Genomic DNA, 19,079 nt, shown 5'->3' with positions numbered 1-19,079 from the left:
ACAGTATAACAACCAATACTATGTACACTATAGTTTTAGCAGCATGGTATATATAGTATACATATTATTAAACAACCAATACTATGTACACTATAGTTTTAGCAGCATGGTATATATAGTATACATATTATTAAAAAACAACCAATACTATGTACACTATAGTTTTAGCAGCATGACATATGGTATACATATTATTAAAAAACAACCAATACTATGTACAGGTTTTAGCAGCATGGTATATAGTATACATATTATTAAAAAAACAACCAATACTATGTACACTACAGTTTTAGCAGCATGACATATGGTATACATATTAGTCAACATACAGTATAACAACCAATACTATGTACACTACAGTTTTAGCAGCATGACATATGGTATACATATTAGTCAACATACAGTATAACAACCAATACTATGTACACTACAGTTTTAGCAGCATGACATATGGTATATACATATTAGTCAACATATAACAACCAATACTGTGTGCACTACAGTTTTAGCAGCATGACATATGGACATATTATAAAAAAAAAAAAAAATACTGTGTACACTGCAGTTTTAGCAGCATGACATGATGCATTATACATATTAGTCTCCCACACCATAAAGACGTGCATGTTAGGCAGGGACTACAGGTGAAAACTAGCGCATTAGCTACCGGTAACTCTGTATGTATTGTTCTATGAGCTGTGATATATGCAAATACCCCCTCCCCCACACACGCACTGTATTTATTTATATTTATTTAATTTGTTTATTTGACCGGGAAAGTGCACATTAATGAACATTTCTGTAAACAAGGGCTAGGGTTTTCATCTATTGTCTTTTCTCTCCCAGCATGTGGCGGCAGTCCCAGAAAACAAAGTAGGAGCTCTGGTTGCTAAGCTGGCGGTAACCGATGGCGACGATGCCCACACCCCCGCCTGGTCCGCCCGGTTCAGCATCGTCGGCGGCGACACGGACGGAAGGTTCGCCGTGGTAACGGGACCCAACAAACAGGAAGGAATCATCACCACGGCCAAGGTGAGCATTTGATATTTAAAAAAAGATTTGCCATGACACTTGGACACTCGCAACTGGAACAACATGCATATACTTTGAGGAATAAGGAGGATGTCTTTCTTGGAGCTTGGGAACCCCTCATGGATGTCTGACTATCCACTAACATCAGTGTGATGTGCCTTGATTACTTGTACTGAAATGTAATGTGAGTGACCATAGATATTCTATTTTATTTAATTGTATTTATTAATCAAACATTTTTATTTATTACTATTAATATAATTTTGTAAAAACAATCAAAGATAATTGAAGACTACGTGTAGTAAAGGAACAGAGACCGCCGGGTGATTTAACAGCAGTGAGGAGGAGGTGTAAACGGATCTGTCGGTGAGCGTTCACTGAGACACTTCAATCTTAAGAAAAAACCACATCTCTTTGATAAATACTGGGCTGGGTTTAGGCAATACTTAGAACAGATTACATAGTAGGTTGACGATGTAGGCTATTATTGAAGCTCCCTTTTGTCTTTCTGATGGGTATATATTGCAATGAATGATACTGTAAATGTTATTAGTTGCTCTTTGAAGAGAAAAGATGTAACGTTAGATATTTATTTGTTTGGTGTAGAAGTATGGGCACCTGTTAGACGGGTGTAACAGGGTTTACAAAATTCTCAAAATGTGTAAAAAAAAAAAAAGAGAACTTAATTTGTTGAGGTCCTAGTCTGGGGGGGAGGGGAGGGGGGGGCTGGCCTAGAGTTTTTTTTTTGTTTTTGTTTATATTGATTTTTTATTTTTCTTTCAGGGGGGGGGGGGGGGGGGGTTATTTTGTATCTATTTTTCTGTAAAGAAAATACCAATAAACATATTGTTTACAAAAAAAAAGGTTCCACTAGAAGCTGTCGCACACCACAATCCACTGCAATGGCTTCCTGGTGTCTCAGTTTAGTGAGGCTGACCCCTATAAGTCGATTAGTCGACTAATCGGTCGAAAGAAGCCGTAGTCGACTGGCCAACCTCTTAGTCGAATATATTAAAAAAATAAAAATAAAAGTTATAATATATATATATATATATATATATATATATATATATATTTTTTTATCATTCTTTCCAAAAGAAAAGAGGCCTAGAAGCGTGGCTAACGCTAATGGCACGCATACCAGAGGCTAACTGCCTACGAAAACGGGCACAGAGGCACTGAAAGAGGATTTCACCCATCTAATGAACACACTATAGATAGACAAATATCAAGATGTATCCATCAGTGGACCAATTGCATGCTTTTGCAGAGGACAAGAAGCCTTCAGTCGACTCCTTCAGACATTAAGCACCCCCACAGCCCAAATGGAATGATAAGAAAATATATATATATATTTTTTTTAAATTTAAAAATATTATACGCTTTCTTTTTTTTGTCGACCAATAGTCGACTAACGGCAAATTTTGGCCAATCGTAGTCGACCATCCAAATCCTTAGTCGGGGACAGCCCTACAGTTTAGTGAGGTGGAATCGCATGAAAATATTCAAGTTGAGTAACCAATCTTAGGGACTTTCTCAAACGCTCTGCTTCTCTCTTTCCCCCCTTCCATCCAGGCACTGGACTTTGAGAAAATCAACAAATACACCCTTCTGGTTGCCGTGGAGAACGATGTACCGTTTGCCGTACAGCTGCCGACCGCCACCGCCACCGTGGTCGTTACCGTGGAGGATGTCAACGAGGCTCCCGTGTTCAACCCGCTGGAGAAGCTCATTGTCCACAAGGAGGATCTGGCCATCGGCACCGATCTGGTGCAGTACACCGCTACTGACCCCGACATCGCTCGTTCACAGACGGTCACGTAAGATGAAAGCTTTATTGTCATGAAACTGGTACCTTAGTATTGGCAAAATACTGTTGTTTTGTGTCACTAAGCACAGGTTATCATCAGAAAACGTAAATAAAGTACTAATCGACCACAGGAAAAAAAGGTACATAATGTATGTTTATGTTATAGCCATATGTAATGTATTTACATCTTGTATAAGTAATGTATTTACGTTTTTTGTATCGGTAAAAGTCCGAAACTAACACACCACGACCGGGAGTCGAACCAACGATGATTGTGGTCGCGGGAGAGTGCTGTCACCACTAGACTAAGACGACCCACCCACCCACCCTGATACAAACAAGCAATACTATGACGATGATTTGTTTGAACGGTTATGGTTAAGATATAAAGTTAGGGTTTGATGGTTATGGTTAGTTTAAGATTACAGTGTGGTTAGAGTTTGGGCGAGGCATGTGAGGTAAAGGCACATGCCTCCCATGCGAGCTCAAACGTTTTCTAAACATTTTGAATTTGTAATATGTACTTATTTGTAATACGAACACATTGTACATTTTTGTAAATACTTCAATATATTACTTATGCCTATAACATAATGTACAATATGTACCTTTTTCCTGTGGCCGATTTAGTACTTTATTTACGTAGTTTCAGCGAGATCGCGCTGGGGGAAATGTGGTGTGGAAAGGTCTATTGCATGTCTTGCTTGCTAAGTGTGTGTTGGTTGGGGCTGAGTGGTTTATTTATTTGTTGATCTAGTCTTCAAGTTCCTAATAATATACATTTCCTCGTCTACAAACTCATTCTGTAGTATATTGTGGGAATACATTTTCCTGTAAGTGGATCCATAATACTAGCATTATGACGTTTCCAGTGATGACTAATCCACTTGAACTGTATGAGACTAGTATTTCTGTCACTTAAATTTGCCATATTGCCATTATTCTAGTCTTCCCAATATGGATATTGCTTTCTTTCAATATCTGTATGATATTGTTGAGCCCTAACCACATGTGTCCGTTTCCAGGTATCGGATTCTCTCTGACGTGGCAGGCTGGCTGACGGTGGCCAAGGACTCTGGTGTGGTGAAGGTGAGGAGCGACATGGACCGAGAGTCGCCCTTTGTCAAGGACAACAAATACACTGCACTCATTGGTGCAATTGACAGTGGTAAGTGTGTGTGTGTTTTGAATATTTTGTGGGTTGTCCAAATGAGGTGTGTGTGTGTTTCCTTCCCAGTCTAACTGGGGTGTGTGTGTGTGTGTGTGTGTGTGTGTGTGTGTGTGTCCTCTCACCAGATGAGGTCCCGGCAACAGGAACAGGCACTTTGGTGATCAAACTGGAAGATGTCAATGACAACGCTCCTACCATTGACGCGCGCCTCATTAAGGTGCGTTTCAATTCGGCACATATGTAATCAGCAGATCTCTAAACATCTGGCTACATTTGCCATTTATTTCCCTTGCCTTTTTCTTCGTATAGGCTGCACCTAACAATAATCTTGTTAGAAAATGTAACTATATATATTTTTTTATTAATCTGTAGAATGTTAATCTGCCTTTTAGGTATCATTTTGTGTTGAGAACTTTGAAGTAGCTCTGTAGGTGTACTCGGTAGTACTTTTGAAGTAGCTCTGTAGGTGTACTCAGTAGTACTTTTGAAGTAGCTCTGTAGGTGTACTCAGTAGTAGTACTTTTGAAGTAGCTCTGTAGGTGTACTCTGTAGTACTTTTGAAGTAGCTCTGTAGGTGTACTCAGTAGTAGTACTTTTGAAGTAGCTCTGTAGGTGTACTCTGTAGTACTTTTGAAGTAGCTCTGTAGGTGTACTCAGTAGTAGTACTTTTGAAGTAGCTCTGTAGGTGTACTCGGTAGTAGTACTTTTGAAGTAGCTCTGTAGGTGTACTCGGTAGTAGTACTTTTGAAGTAGCTCTGTAGGTGTACTCGGTAGTAGTACTTTTGAAGTAGCTCTGTAGGTGTACTCTGTAGTACTTTTGAAGTAGCTCTGTAGGTGTACTCTGTAGTACTTTTGAAGTAGCTCTGTAGGTGTACTCAGTAGTAGTACTTTTGAAGTAGCTCTGTAGGTGTACTCAGTAGTAGTACTTTTGAAGTAGCTCTGTAGGTGTACTCGGTAGTAGTACTTTTGAAGTAGCTCTGTAGGTGTACTCGGTAGTAGTACTTTTGAAGTAGCTCTGTAGGTTTACTATGTAGTACTTTTGAAGTAGCTCTGTAGGTGTACTATGTAGTACTTTTGAAGTAGCTCTGTAGGTGTACTCGGTAGTACTTTTGAAGTTTAATTTAAAATTTATTATTCACTTTTAAAAAGAATCTTAAATTGTTTTTAAATTGTTTTTAACACTGTAAAGTGGTTTTTTGTTTTTGTTTTACACTAATGTAATTTTAGCTATATTAATTGTTACAGTAGGTTCATTATGCATTGTGTGTACTGACTTTTAATAATTTTGTTTTTTTGCAATGGTGATTGTTTTTGTGTTTTTTTGTGTGTGGACCCCAGGAAGACTAGCTGGTTGCTATCGCACCAGCTAATGGGGATCCCTAATAAAATCAAATCAAATCAAATCAAAAATCAAGTAGCTCTGTACTTGGTAGTACTTTTGAAGTAGCTCTGTAGGTGTACTCGGTAGTACTTTTGAAGTAGCTCTGTAGGTGTACTCAGTAGTACTTTTGAAGTAGCTCTGTAGGTGTACTCGGTAGTACTTTTGAAGTAGCTCTGTAGGTGTACTCTGTAGTACTTTTGAAGTAGCTCTGTAGGTGTACTCAGTAGTAGTACTTTTGAAGTAGCTCTGTAGGTGTACTCTGTAGTACTTTTGAAGTAGCTCTGTAGGTGTACTCGGTAGTACTTTTGAAGTAGCTCTGTAGGTGTACTCGGTAGTACTTTTGAAGTAGCTCTGTAGGTGTACTCGGTAGTACTTTTGAAGTAGCTCTGTAGGTGTACTCTGTAGTACTTTTGAAGTAGCTCTGTAGGTGTACTCGGTAGTACTTTTGAAGTAGCTCTGTAGGTGTACTCGGTAGTACTTTTGAAGTAGCTCTGTAGGTGTACTCTGTAGTACTTTTGAAGTAGCTCTGTACTCGGTAGTACTTGTACTAAGCTGTGTTTGTTTCCTCAGGTGTGTAACCGAGAGTCGGAGCCCCAGATGTTGTCTGTGACGGACAAAGACGGTCCAGGCTTCACCGCTCCCTACTCCGTGAAGCTGCAGGGACTGTCCAGCTCCAACTGGTCTGCCACCATGAATGATACCAGTATGTAGTGTTCTTTCTATACAGAGTGTTGAATGAAATAGCTGTACCCCCCACTCCCAAAAATATAATCTTTATACCGTATTGTGCCGAATATATATAGGACTTGATAACTTGATAACTTGATCATTATTAAAATAATGAATTGTTTAAAGTAATGAATGAATTAATACATTTGTTATGTAAAGAAGGCTACGGTTTAATTTAAAAGATGTAAATATATACCTACCTTGTTTTATTCAATGTGTTAATACCACTGGTGCATTCTGGATGGGCTATACTTATTTTCTTCATACAAACGAGATCTTCAAAAGATATTTGATTTTGTCTTGAAAAGGAAGAGGGGGAGGCGGCTGGGTGGCGCAGCGGTCTAAGCGCTCGTCACCAACGCAAGAGACACCGGTATCGAATCCGGCTGTCGGCGTTGCCTCCGGCTTGGGCCGGCCGTCATACTGGCTCAATTGGCAGAATCAGCGGGAGGGAAGCCAGTGGGGTGGTATTCTTCTGGTCGTTGTAAACGGCGACTCCTACAGGTCGGTCAGGGCGCCTGCACAGCAAAGAAGGGATTATGTTGAAGGTAGTGTGACCTCCCATGCGTTACACTTCACCAATGAGAGTCCTCGCTGGCAGGCGAAAAGAGGTTGCTGGCTGTCTCCTATGTGACGGAGGAAGCATCTGTTAGACTTCAGGATAAATAAGCCACAATGAAGCGTCCTACTAGGGTGCGCGTCGCTCTCGGCGAACAGATCCGCGCGATCGTGGAACTGGCGCTCCCTCCTCAATGCGCGTTCAGCGATGTCGTGCAGCAGCAGTACATTTCCCATATTGTGTGTGTAAGCCTAGGGTGCAGAGTGGACTATTTAAATAGCGCAATTGCTCACTTTTAATTGGATGGCAGGGTTCAATGTACATGATTGCTGTTCAAGTGCACCTGCAACGTCAAGGTTTTATTTGTCACACGCAACATCATACCGGTAAGATGAGCAGTGGAATGTTTATCCACTGGCTCTTACAATGTATACAATAAGCAATGTCCAAGAATATGGTGAATGAGACCCAATAACTACATGCAAGTGTAATGTATCAATTTTCCAGAAACGGGTGTGACATCCTTGGCTGCCATCCTGCCAAGAGGAGAACACATTATACAGATTTCAGTGAACCAGTTTATATTTGAATACTAAAAGCTCCTTCTCTCTCTCTCATTCTCCTCTTCCATTCTATCCTTCTCCCCAGAAACGGGTATCGTCTTGAGATTGAACACAGTCCTGCCCATGGGAATATACTCTGTAAACATGCGAGTGGCTGACAACATGAACTTGGAGCAGGACAATATCATCGAGGCTGAGGTCTGCGAGTGCATCGGGACCCCAGTGGTCTGCAAGGCGGCTGGCAGGGTAGCTAAATTTGGACTGTCGGCCATCTTGGGAATACTGGGAGGCATACTGCTGCTGCTACGTAAGCCCCGCCTCTTTTTGACATTCCTGTCAGTTGTTGATATTAGTTACACACTGCAACCATTCTTCTAGCAACACAACAAACATTCCACTGAAACGGTCTTATAATAATAATAATAATAATAATAATAATAAAAGTGGAACTATACAAAATACTACAACTATCCTAGGATTATATCTGAATGAACAGCCAGTAGGCTGCAGGTGATGGAGTAGCCCCTTTCGTGACTGTGATGCAAGCCTTGCTTGAATACGCAGTCACTGGTTCCACGCTACTAGCCATGTTAATGTGCACCATCAAGCACTGGTAAAAAACGAGCGGTTGGTCCAAATAATATCACATAGACATTTCAAAGGTACTCACCGTTGCATTAGGGTTACACACACAAAAGCGGGGGGGGTTTGAAAGCTCGGCGTTGCTAATAAACATTTTAAATAATTCTTATAAACGAGTAAAAAAAATCACTGAGCTAGCCTTGGCTAAAATGGCTTCTTCCGCATTTTGACGCAGGAGCGCTGTGATTGCTGGGCGCACCAGGCATGTGACAAAGCAGAAGAAGAGAAGAAGCCAATCACAGCGCTCCTGCGTCAAAATGCGGAAGAAGCCATTTTAGCCAAGGCTAGCTCAGTGATTTTCTTTCTTACTAGTTTATAAAAATGATTTAAAATGTTTATTAGCAACGCCGAGCTTTCAAACCCCCCCGCTTTTGTGTGTGTAACCCTAATGCAACGGTGAGTACCTTTGAAATGTCTATGTGATATTATTTGGACCAACCGCTCGTTTTTTACCAGTGCTTGATGGTGCACATTAACATGGCTAGTAGCGTGGAATCAGTGACTGCGTATTCAAGCAAGGCTTGCATCACAGTCACGAAAGGGTCTAGTGATGGAGATACTCGGCTGTTTGGTGGCTACTAGTGAGGACAGACTTTGATACTTGTGCCTGAATGAATATTTTTTGTATTTATTAGTTTACTGGTACTAGTCCTATTTGGAGTAAGAAGATATGTAGGGTACAGTACTAGATTGTATCTAGTATGTGTTTATTGTAAATCTACAGAAAGGAGTTTATTGTTTATAGTAATACAATTTAATATTTTATTGTATCAGTAATCCTGTGTGGGATGGGCCACTTATGTGGCATGACACGTAAATAAAAGAATTAATGAATTAATGTAGTGAGCAAGACTTTTTGAAATATTAAGATTTCCTGGTGTTTAAAGGGGAACTATCTTATAAATGGCCTTTTTCAGTGTTTAGCATTGTTTCCTAGCTATGTGGACTTATATTAATAGGATCTATGTCTCTAATTCTCATATTGGTGCATTCTTCCAATTCTCCTCTCACAATATTCACCCTCACTGAACTGAGTCATCTGAAAATTTGCATATCTGTGATGTCAGAGATTTCTCAGCTGCCTAATAATGTGTGGCAGTTGATGTGGCAGTTGGCACCAGGCCACACAGTGGTTGGAGCCCAGCCTCAAAAACGGATTAAGATCTTGAGGTAGAAAAATGCTGTTTTTGAGTACTTGATTAGAAATACAAAACAATGAATTTTTTTGAAATAAATCTTACAGAGGTGTTCCATAGACTCACAGGAATTGTGTAAAAGTGCCCAAATAGTGAAAGAAATAGTAAAATAGTTCCCCTTTAATAAAACAAAGAAAAGAGAATTACACATTTCTAATTACAATATGGCTCATGAGATGAGAAAAACGAATGAAAATAACTGGTGACATCGTCGGCCTGTATGCCACGTTCTTCTCCCCAGTCCTGGTGCTGCTGCTGCTGATGTTCCTGAGACGGAGAGGAGGAGAGAAGAAGGAGCCTCTACTGCAAGACGACGATATCAGAGACAACATCTACTACTACGACGAGGAAGGAGGAGGGGAGGATGACCAGGTAAGAATTTGAGGATGTAGAGATGGCTGGATAGAGATATTTACTACTATGATCTATGATGTTGGCAACACACCAGACAAAAGTTAAGAAGCAGTGCATCACAATGGGTTCTAGTCTAAAGTGCATCATAAAAGGGCTCTTGTCTATAGTAAAGTGCAAGTGATCTATTTAACAAGCTAATAGCTGTTGGAACAAATTAATGCATCAGTTTGTTTTAATTCTCTGTACCCTGAAAGGGGTACCAGAGGGGAGAGTATGGCACTCTTGAGTGTAGTGGGTGGTCAACATCAAGAAGGATGGCCTGGGATTTCACAGACCAGCCTGTTTGACTCCTATAATCTTGCTACAGTGATTCACAATACGGCTAAGAGCATTTAAACTTTTTACACTTAGGTTTCCAAACCAACAAATTATGGAAAAACACAATACTGATAAAATATTTGTAAAACATGGTCATTAGTGTCTTGTTAACATCTTGACAGACCTCAGTTTCCCCAAGCAGAACAAGCGTTGTTGACCCTTCTTTACGACATTGGTATTTTGTCAAAGCACAGTTAACTATCAATACTAGAAGCCATGGGTTTTAGTCTAAAATGGACATGTCCTTGGTTTTGGTTACATTAAGGTGTACAAAGGGAGCATCACACAAAGCTACAAAATCATCAACAACCATGGTCTTTCTCCTCCTCCATTAACACATTGGACGCCAGACCCGACATAAGTCGGGTTAACTCGCCGAACGTTGGGCGCCAAACCCGAGAAAAGTCGATATTTCCCTTCATAATTCATAAAACATCCATCCAGCCTGATGTTATCATTGGGAACGGGTCTGAGATTGCAAACGTCCAATACTAACGCCTTGCGGCCGCTATTGCACTCCATTTGAAACGATGTGGCTTGGTGTCTGGGCCGAGCTGCGGCGTGCGGGCGGGGTCTAAATATAGAGCCATATGAAATCCGCGTTCACGGAATCGCGGACGGAATTGCGGAATTGACCAATAAAAATGCAATCAACTGCAAAACGTGGAATATTGCAGAATTTGGCCTAATCTGGACTGAAATTCCGTTGGGTGGAACGTTTGGTGCAAAGCAAACATGACCGGGGACCGCTGCGTGTTACACACAACACAGCAGTGTCCAAGCGTCTGCCGCCTGGCTGCTTTGATGTTATCATCGTCAAGAAGCTAAGAAATTCCGCAATAAGCCCTAAATTCAGAGCAGAGAAGTATCCTAATGATTTTTATGCCTCCGGCGATAAGGTGTTTTGCTAATTCTGTCAACGTTCCGTGGACTGGACCCGCAAAAACATGTGCGACACTATTGTGATTAAATAGCTAACGTTACAGTACATAGGACTATAGATGGAAATGATAGCTTCTAGCTAAATCTGGTGCACCGTGCACCCATCCATTTGTTTAATGCAAATGATTGTCATTACACACTGTCCTTTATAAATGAACAAAACTAAACTAAAGGTGCCTAAATTATGCATTACTATATTTCATCACAATATAATAGATATAGCTAGGCTACTGTCATTGTGATAATGTCAGTAGTAGCTAGCTGTATCTATTGTTTACACTTGAAATGTGTATTTTTATTGTGTGCATTTTTATTTTGTCACTATTATTTGAAAAAAATATTGTGTAAAATGTAACTGCATTTCTGAGTTGCAGCACTTAAAAACATTAAATGGACTGTTATATCTTATTCAATTGTGGACATTTATTCATTCCCACTTATTAGACACTATTTCTGATGGTAGAATGAGCATAAAAAGCAAAATACAGAATTCTGAAATATTAAAACAGAAAAAACGGAATTTGGGAAAAAATATTAAAAAAAAATCGTTGGTTGCGATCAAAGCACGGAGGGGCGCCCCCCCCCCCCCCCCCCCCCCCCCTTTCATGCATCCATGATGAAACATAATACCGATAACCTAGCGTTGATTTCAGATTGATTATTGATCCAGGCGAGGAATGGCACGATTTATAGTGAAATGCAGTAAAACGCTGTTTGGCGGCGTTTCCTGGGATTACACTATACTCATATTCATATTCATATAAAACGGAAATGTATGGATGAACAAATTATCTGTTTCTTGCAACTTGACCGGAAGAAACTCAATGACAATCGACTATGTTATTAGATCCATAGCGATAATATTTTATATAGTTTTAGCACTGCAAACACCGGCATCTATCCCCATTTGAACAAAGCGCCGGCACACGCGGCCATACGCCCACAGCAACGTCTGGCGCTGAACCTGTTAACGGACAAACTTCTCAATGTGTTGGTACTGGCTACAGCAGTCATTTGTGTACAGGATATACAGACATGGCCAGCTAGTTACCGTAATTTTCTGACTATAAGGCGCACCTGACTATAAGCCGCAGCAGCTAAGTTGAATGATGTGTACATATATAAGCCGCACTGGACTATAAGCCGCAGGTGTTTTAATGTTTAATTACCATATGTAAGGGTTCGTGCACAGAGGGGATTGTCGGGAAAGAGATGGCTGTTTGAGGAAGCTCCCATTTATTAACATTTTTGTTTAAACAGTAACGTTAGCTAGGTACTAACGTTAGCTCACGGAATGATAGCTAGTTTCGCAGGTGCTAGCCAGCACCTGCGAAAACGAATGCCAAACTGATGATATCAGACGTTGATATCAGGAGCTATCAGTAGCTAGCCAGCTAGATAACATTAGACGATGCCTCATGTATTAAACTAAAGTGAATAGTTGACTGGGCCATTTTGTTTAATGCTTCAGTTATGTTGAAAGAGGAGCACTGAGCTGCTCATGCACTCGACTCTTGCCGTAAGGGTTTGTTGACATGGGTCTGTGAGGGGGAGGAGGAGGGGCAAGGCGTGCACTGCTGCAGCAGCTATGGGCCTGTGAGAGAAGAGCGAGTGAGAGTTAAAGGTGGTGGACTGTAACCTGTAAAATCCATAGATTTAGGAGGTCCCCTAGTGGCCGTTAGCTGTAAAAATCCATAGATTAGCTGCACCGTTATATACGCCGCAGGGTCCAAGAATGGGGAAGAAAGGTGCGGCTTATAGTCAGAAAATTACGGTATATGATGGGTTCTTCTTGTATGCTATACTATAGTATTACATTGCTATCTGGACTGTAATAATTATCATGACATTCAACTGTTTGAATTTCCTCCATCAGGACTTCTATGACCTGGGCGTGCTCCACCGGGGTCTTGACAACCGGCCTGAAGTGTTCCGTAACGACGTGGTGCCGACCTACTTGCCCGCTCCTCGGTACCGCCCTCGCCCTGCCAACCCGGAGGATATCGGCAACTTCATTGATGATGTGAGTTGGCATTTAATATTTAATGTTTGAATTTGAAATCTAGCTGATTGTAGACTCTAGCACTATGAGCAGCTTCGTATTGGTCCACTGTTCTTTTAACCAAATGGGGTTTTACAGCTATATGCATCGTTGTATGTTCATTTATGTTGCCTCCATGACGGCACAGCCGTGGCCAGCGGCATTACGTCCCTACCGTTCGCGTGAATGTGATGTCGGGAATTTCTTAAAATCTGGCACAAACGTTCACGTTTATATTTTAGCGGTCAAGGTCAATGGGCCTCATTCACGAAGCGATATAAGAACAGATGTCCTCTTATTTTGTTCTTAATAACTAGCATTTTTTTTTTAATTATTTTGTTCTTACCTGGGATTCGGCAATGTTTTCTTATTTTTGCTTTTCTCTTTGGCAAGACCACATTTCAACACATTAACTGCCACGCTTATATCCATCGCTGTTTGATCTCTGCCAGCACTGTAAGCCTATGGAGATGTTCACCTTCTTTGCAGGGCTATAACTTTTTAAATTGTATTGCTATATTGACATTACTATGGCCCATTCAACATCGATTATCTATCGTTCAGGATGTAGGAACGTTATACTTTTTCATTCATAGACTCATACGAAAATACCGTCTAGAATATAAATATGTTTATATCGTTTTCTGCAGTAATTCCTAGAACGTGAGTTATAGGCATAAACGCATATATAGATGATCAACTGCCGTTTGTTGGCGATACACGCTATATTAAAAATGTCAACTGTACATGATCCTAAACGTTATGACTTATCATGCGCGGATGAACGGGGGGGGGGGGGGGTCCATCCATTTGTTTAATGCAAACGATTGTCATTATACACTGTCCTTTATACACGAAATAAACTAAACTAAAGGTGCCTAAATGATGCATTACTATATTTCATCACAATATAATAGATATAGCTAGGCTACTGACATTGTCATTGTGATAATGTCAGTAGTAACTAGCTGTATCTATTGTTTACACTTGAAATGTGTATTTTTATTTTGTCACAATATTATTTGAAAAATATTGTGTAAAATTGAACTGTATTTCTGAGTTGCAGCACTTAAAAACATTAAATGGACTGTTATATCTTATTCAATTGTGGACATTTATTCATTCCCACTTATTAGACACTATTTCTCATGGTAAAATGAGCATAAAAAGCAAAATACAGAATTCTGAAATATTAAAAACAGAGTTTTGGAAAAAATTAAATGGAATTTGGAAAATAATAAAACGGATTTCATATGGCTCTACACACAGGTGGATCTGATATAATTATATGATTGAGACGAAGTCAGATTTCAGAATATAACAAAGGATGAGTTTATTCTAAGTCACAGCAGTAAAGTATTACACCGCAGTGGTCTCACGCAGGAGGTCCACAGATGGAATGCAGTGCAGATGGAATAGTGAGCAGTGACTGACAGCAGATTTTATACACGTAAACTCCTCCCATGAAGTAGTTTCACTTTTCATAAGTACTGACCTCTGATTCATTCATATAACGGTGAGGTAATGTTGGTTCACGCCCAAAAGGCGGTGACGTTTGTCATGTGTTGCGTCAGTTGAGTTCAACCTCACCCAGTCGAAACGTCCCTGAGATCCAGTCCGATCTGGTTTTAATAAGATACATTTTAAGAATGTTCTCAGGCTTTTGAGAGCCTTGAGGAACAATGGTTCACTATACGGCTTGAGATGGGAGCGCAGGTGTTCTGAACAATCTCGGATAAGGTGTTTCCCAGTAAATTTCCAATGGGTGAGATTCATCCATAGACGCTTTAAGGAACAATGAATCTTTATAAGGCCGAATTAAATTAATTAATTTACTGTCAAATACCTTCACCAGGCTTATTCATGTGCTATATGCATAAAGTATAAAGATAAGCTTTTCTGGGTGCATGTTAAGCCCCCGCTGGCTACTGGTTGGCAGAGGCATACAAGGCGTGAGGCGGTATCTCTAGTTTTTGTTTTTATTGCTTTTATTTAAATGGTATGAAGGCGGAGAGTGAGAGACGCAGCAGAGAAGGTTCTGGCAGGATTCGATCCTAGGCCAGGAGGGGTACATGTTGTTCCATAGATGGGGGGGGGGGGGGGGGGGGTCTTAATGGGGCTGGGCGATATGGCCTCTAATGATATCATGATATTTTTTGGCTCTATCACGAATCACGATATATATCGCAATATTTTGACATTTCCTCTAAAGCACTTAAAAATGCTTGATTTAAATTGTAAACCTTTGATGGATACAGTCACGCCAATATGATGATTATAATAGTCCCTGTAACATATGTCTGCATTAAACCATGAAGATGCTTTCAAAAATAATTAAATGAAAGGTTTCTAAAAATCTAAGTAGTCTACTGACACACTAATACAGAATAAAATGTATTAACATCTAAGACAATTTATATAAAAACTCTTGGGTGCCTAAGACTTTTGCACAGTACTGTGTTTTCTATCCACTTTAGCCAAAAATACATACACACTGTGAGAAAATAATATTTTTTATTATCAGCAATGTTACAACATCCTACTGGTAAACATAACACTGTAAAGGTGTGTGTGCATCATGTGTACGAAATATACCGGTATATATATATTTACTTTTTAATTGCATGAAACATTATGAAGTATTCTCTTATGCCGCTTTTCCACTCCATGGTACCTACTCGACTCGCTTTTGTTAGTTTTCCACTGCATGTAGTAAAGAGAGATACAACCCCTCCCCCCGTGATGTATTGGGTTTCAGTTTGAGCGTCTTGGTAGCTGTAGTCGCAGTGACGTCACACGAGGAAGTCAACAGTCGACACAGAGTTGGAACCTGGAAGAGCCTGATGCATGAAGCGATACATAAACGAACAGCCAATATATCTTTGAACCTCTGTTGTCAAGCCTCGTCAATATAACCCCCCACCCCCTTTCCCCACTAATGGAACTGGTGTCATGGAGTCACTTGGCTGTGAGCGTTTCCAGGGTTAGACGCTAACGTTGGTTAGCTTTAGCTTAATTACCGCATCTCTGTCTCTGGGTGTGTGTGTGTGCGTGCGTCCGTGTATGTGTGTGTACGTGACGTAAGTTGGGCGAGTGTCTGGGGGAGAGGAAAGCGCTGCACTAAAGTAACATCTCCGCCGCGGCGGCTTAGAAACTGACGTGAGGGTTTGTGCAAAACATCACAATGTCCACGATGCGTTTAATTATTATTACATATTTATTTAATATCGTCATATCGCCCACCCCCCTATGTCTTAGCCACTATGCTATCTCTGGGATGTGCTATTCATTAGGTCTGACGCAGCAATGCTACACATGACCTTGAAATCTATTCATCTAACCACCTCCTCCTCCTCCTCCTCTCCAGAACCTGAAGGCAGCAGACTCCGACCCAACGGCGCCTCCATACGACTCCCTCCTGGTGTTCGACTATGAGGGAGGAGGCTCCGACGCCGGCAGCCTCTCCTCCCTCAACTCGGACAGCAGCGGAGACCAGGACTACGACTGCTTCAGTGAGTGGGGGCCACGCTTCAAGAAACTGGCCGACATGTACGGAGGAGGAGAGGACGACGATATGCTGTAGAGGGACGGAAGGAGGGAGGGATGTTGGGTCATTCAGACGGATGAACACGCACATGGATGGATGGATGGCTGGGTGGACAGATTGGTGCAGGCGAAGGAGAAATAAGCCCTATAGCCAACGGCTAAGTGCTCACAAGTCGTTTTTTCGCTCCCACCAACCACTCTGTTCTGCTGGATGAAATGATGACGTTTCTCGCCCCCCTGGACAGATTTAGTTTCTCTTTTGTTTACCTGTCCATCTCTCTCTCTCCGTGGATCCATGTTTGGAGACGAGGCTAAGACGTGTTTTTGGGGCTTTTATTTCTCCACTTATGAGTTTTGGAAGCACACCTGCAGTTGGGAGAGAAGTCTTTTTCTCACTTTGTGCAGATGACGACGATCAAGATGCGGTGTTTCCACCGCTTCTGGCTTTGGGGGGGGGGGGGGGGGGCGGGGTGGGGGGGGGGGACTGGGAAAGGCGATGAGATAGATCTCTATTATTATATACACACACACGCATACTATCCGCAAACACACACTTATGCACTCACAACATACACACACTATAGCACGCCGCACACACAATACTCTTGTGTGTACACGCATGCATGCACACACACAATTCAGGTTGTGCACTAGGATGGTAAACTCTGTCCCGACAGGCCTTTCTACTGGACCAAACAACCCCAGACTACTGTACTTGACATGCTCGTGTTGATTTAGTGACTTTTGTATTATTATTACTTTTGTTTAATTCCTCTCTTTTTGTATAAAGGTACTGCTTGAGGCATGAAATTACAGAAATTGAACCATCAAAATTATTTAGTTACTGAAAGAATGCCAAATGACCTCAGTCACTGAGGCTCTGGTCACAGAGGTGGAATATAATATCAATAAATGCTAAGTATCTGTTCAGTTTGGGTCCTTTTTATATTTAAATCTTTGTAATGTAATGATTGTAGAAACACTGAAAGATGGTTTTGTTTGTGCTCTCACTTCTGAAGAAGCATTAAGCACCTATTGTTGTTTTTAGATTTGTATATAAAGTTAACCTTTTGGTACGATGATGGATGTGTGAACAGCCTTTTTCTTGAATGATTTGACCAAACGCCCATCGGTGCAGATGGACAACACTCAACAGGACGCCTCGTCACGTCTTGTTCACATGTACGTTTACAGAGAATAAAACGAGTATAACTATTTATATAGACATTACTTAAAGTGGCCTACTAGTTCAAAAATAAATATTTTAAGCTGTGACTAAATGGGTGGACTGACTTGGCAATCCTGAGCTGAGCTGTCCTATGTTGAATTTTACAAAGAGTCTAAAAAAGAGTATATTTGATGTAGAAACTGTACATTGGAGGAGGTTGGGGGGGGGGGGGGGGTTGGGTAGGCGGGGTGGGGGGGGGGAAACTGTACAACTGTATTTAAGCAAAACTGTACATTGGAATATTGACGAAACCATACTTGGTTCCAAGAGGAGGGTCTCGTGTATTCTTGGGTTAGGTCATTTACTGTACATTGGAGGGGGTTGGGTTAGGACATTTACAGGGGCCAGTTTCGAATTGCAGTCTCCCGTAGGTGTTCTTTGAGAGTGGTTTTGAAAGTGGGTAGTGATTCACATTCCTTTACAGCTGTGGGTAGGGCGTTCCACATTGATGTGGCATAATTGCGAAACGTGTTTAGTCCCTTGTTTGAGCCGAATCTGGGTTTAACATGATTTGTGGAACTCCCTCTGGTGTAGTGGTCGTGGTATTCACTGACCTTTGGGAAGTATTTTGATATGTACATGGGTACCTTAGTGGTGTAGTGTATCTTGTAGACCAGGCCCATTGCAAGTTGCTGTACTCTGTCATCTACTCTAAGCCATCCTAGGTAGTCAAAGTGGGCAGGGGTGAGGTGGGTTCTATGAGTAAGGTCAAGTACTAGTCTGACCAGTTTGTTTTGTGATGTTTGTAATCTTGTTTTTAGTGCCTTTGAGGTGCTTTGGTACCATGAGGTGCAAGCATAGTCGTAGTACCCTTGAATGAGTGCTCCTGCCAGAGTCTTCAGGGTATTCTTGTTTACCAGAGAGGAGATCCGGTACAAGAATCTAGTTCGTTGGTTGACTTTTTTTTTTATTACATTGGATGCCATTTTGTCACAGGAAAGATTTGCCTCTAGGATGGAACCTAGGTATGTAATTTCATCTTTCCCTGTGACAATATTGTCACCCACTGTAACTGAGAAGCCGTCGGTCTTGCTGAGTAATTAGCGAGTTGGCAGCGCATTCCTCAGGTGTGAACGATGGTCTGACTCGGGCAGAGCACCGTTCTCACACAACCTGTGAATGTGATTGCCATGAATTGTGCTTATGTGAGGTAGCCAGGTAGGTACATGTGATGAGTCGAGTGCAGCACGTTCTTGAGTGCACGCGCACATCCGTGCATGTGTGTGCACGCGCTTCGGCTCACAAAAGCTGGTTGCCCGGCGTGCAACCCCGTCCCATGAGCAACGCACCTCTGTATGAGCCCCTGAGAATGTGCTTCATACAGTAAAACGAATACAATACAAGCTAAAGTACAATCTAAGTACAGTGAGTAAAAATGCAGACAATGAGGTAAAACTTTGAGGCAAGGTGCAAATGAGGTATGAATGTAGTGCAAATCTCTCCTACCGCGTACAATTAAGACTCCACAACCTATGTGCATACAGCCCACCCTGGTATACAGATTCTA

The 19,079-nt window shown here is 41.3% G+C and overlaps 1 protein-coding gene across 1 annotated transcript in view; it reads left to right on the top strand.

Moving 5' to 3' along the window:
* Positions 1-17,426, top strand: part of LOC311234480 (B-cadherin-like) — a 35,928-nt gene extending 18,502 nt beyond the window's left edge. The window contains exons 10-18 of the mRNA XM_084321690.1: positions 847-1,032; positions 2,608-2,852; positions 3,868-4,010; positions 4,139-4,230; positions 5,965-6,097; positions 7,331-7,552; positions 9,325-9,455; positions 12,634-12,780; positions 16,166-17,426. Of these exons, the coding sequence (XP_084177816.1) occupies positions 847-1,032; positions 2,608-2,852; positions 3,868-4,010; positions 4,139-4,230; positions 5,965-6,097; positions 7,331-7,552; positions 9,325-9,455; positions 12,634-12,780; positions 16,166-16,381 (1,515 nt within the window). The 3' untranslated portion in view covers positions 16,382-17,426. The remainder of the gene's footprint in view (positions 1-846; positions 1,033-2,607; positions 2,853-3,867; positions 4,011-4,138; positions 4,231-5,964; positions 6,098-7,330; positions 7,553-9,324; positions 9,456-12,633; positions 12,781-16,165) is intronic.
* Positions 17,427-19,079: the final 1,653 nt, after the last annotated feature.

This window comes from Notolepis coatsorum (genome assembly GCF_963971535.1).
Source record: "Notolepis coatsorum genome assembly, chromosome: 9".
Lineage (NCBI taxonomy): Eukaryota > Metazoa > Chordata > Actinopteri > Aulopiformes > Paralepididae > Notolepis > Notolepis coatsorum.
This window is presented reverse-complemented; position numbering and strand designations above follow the sequence as displayed.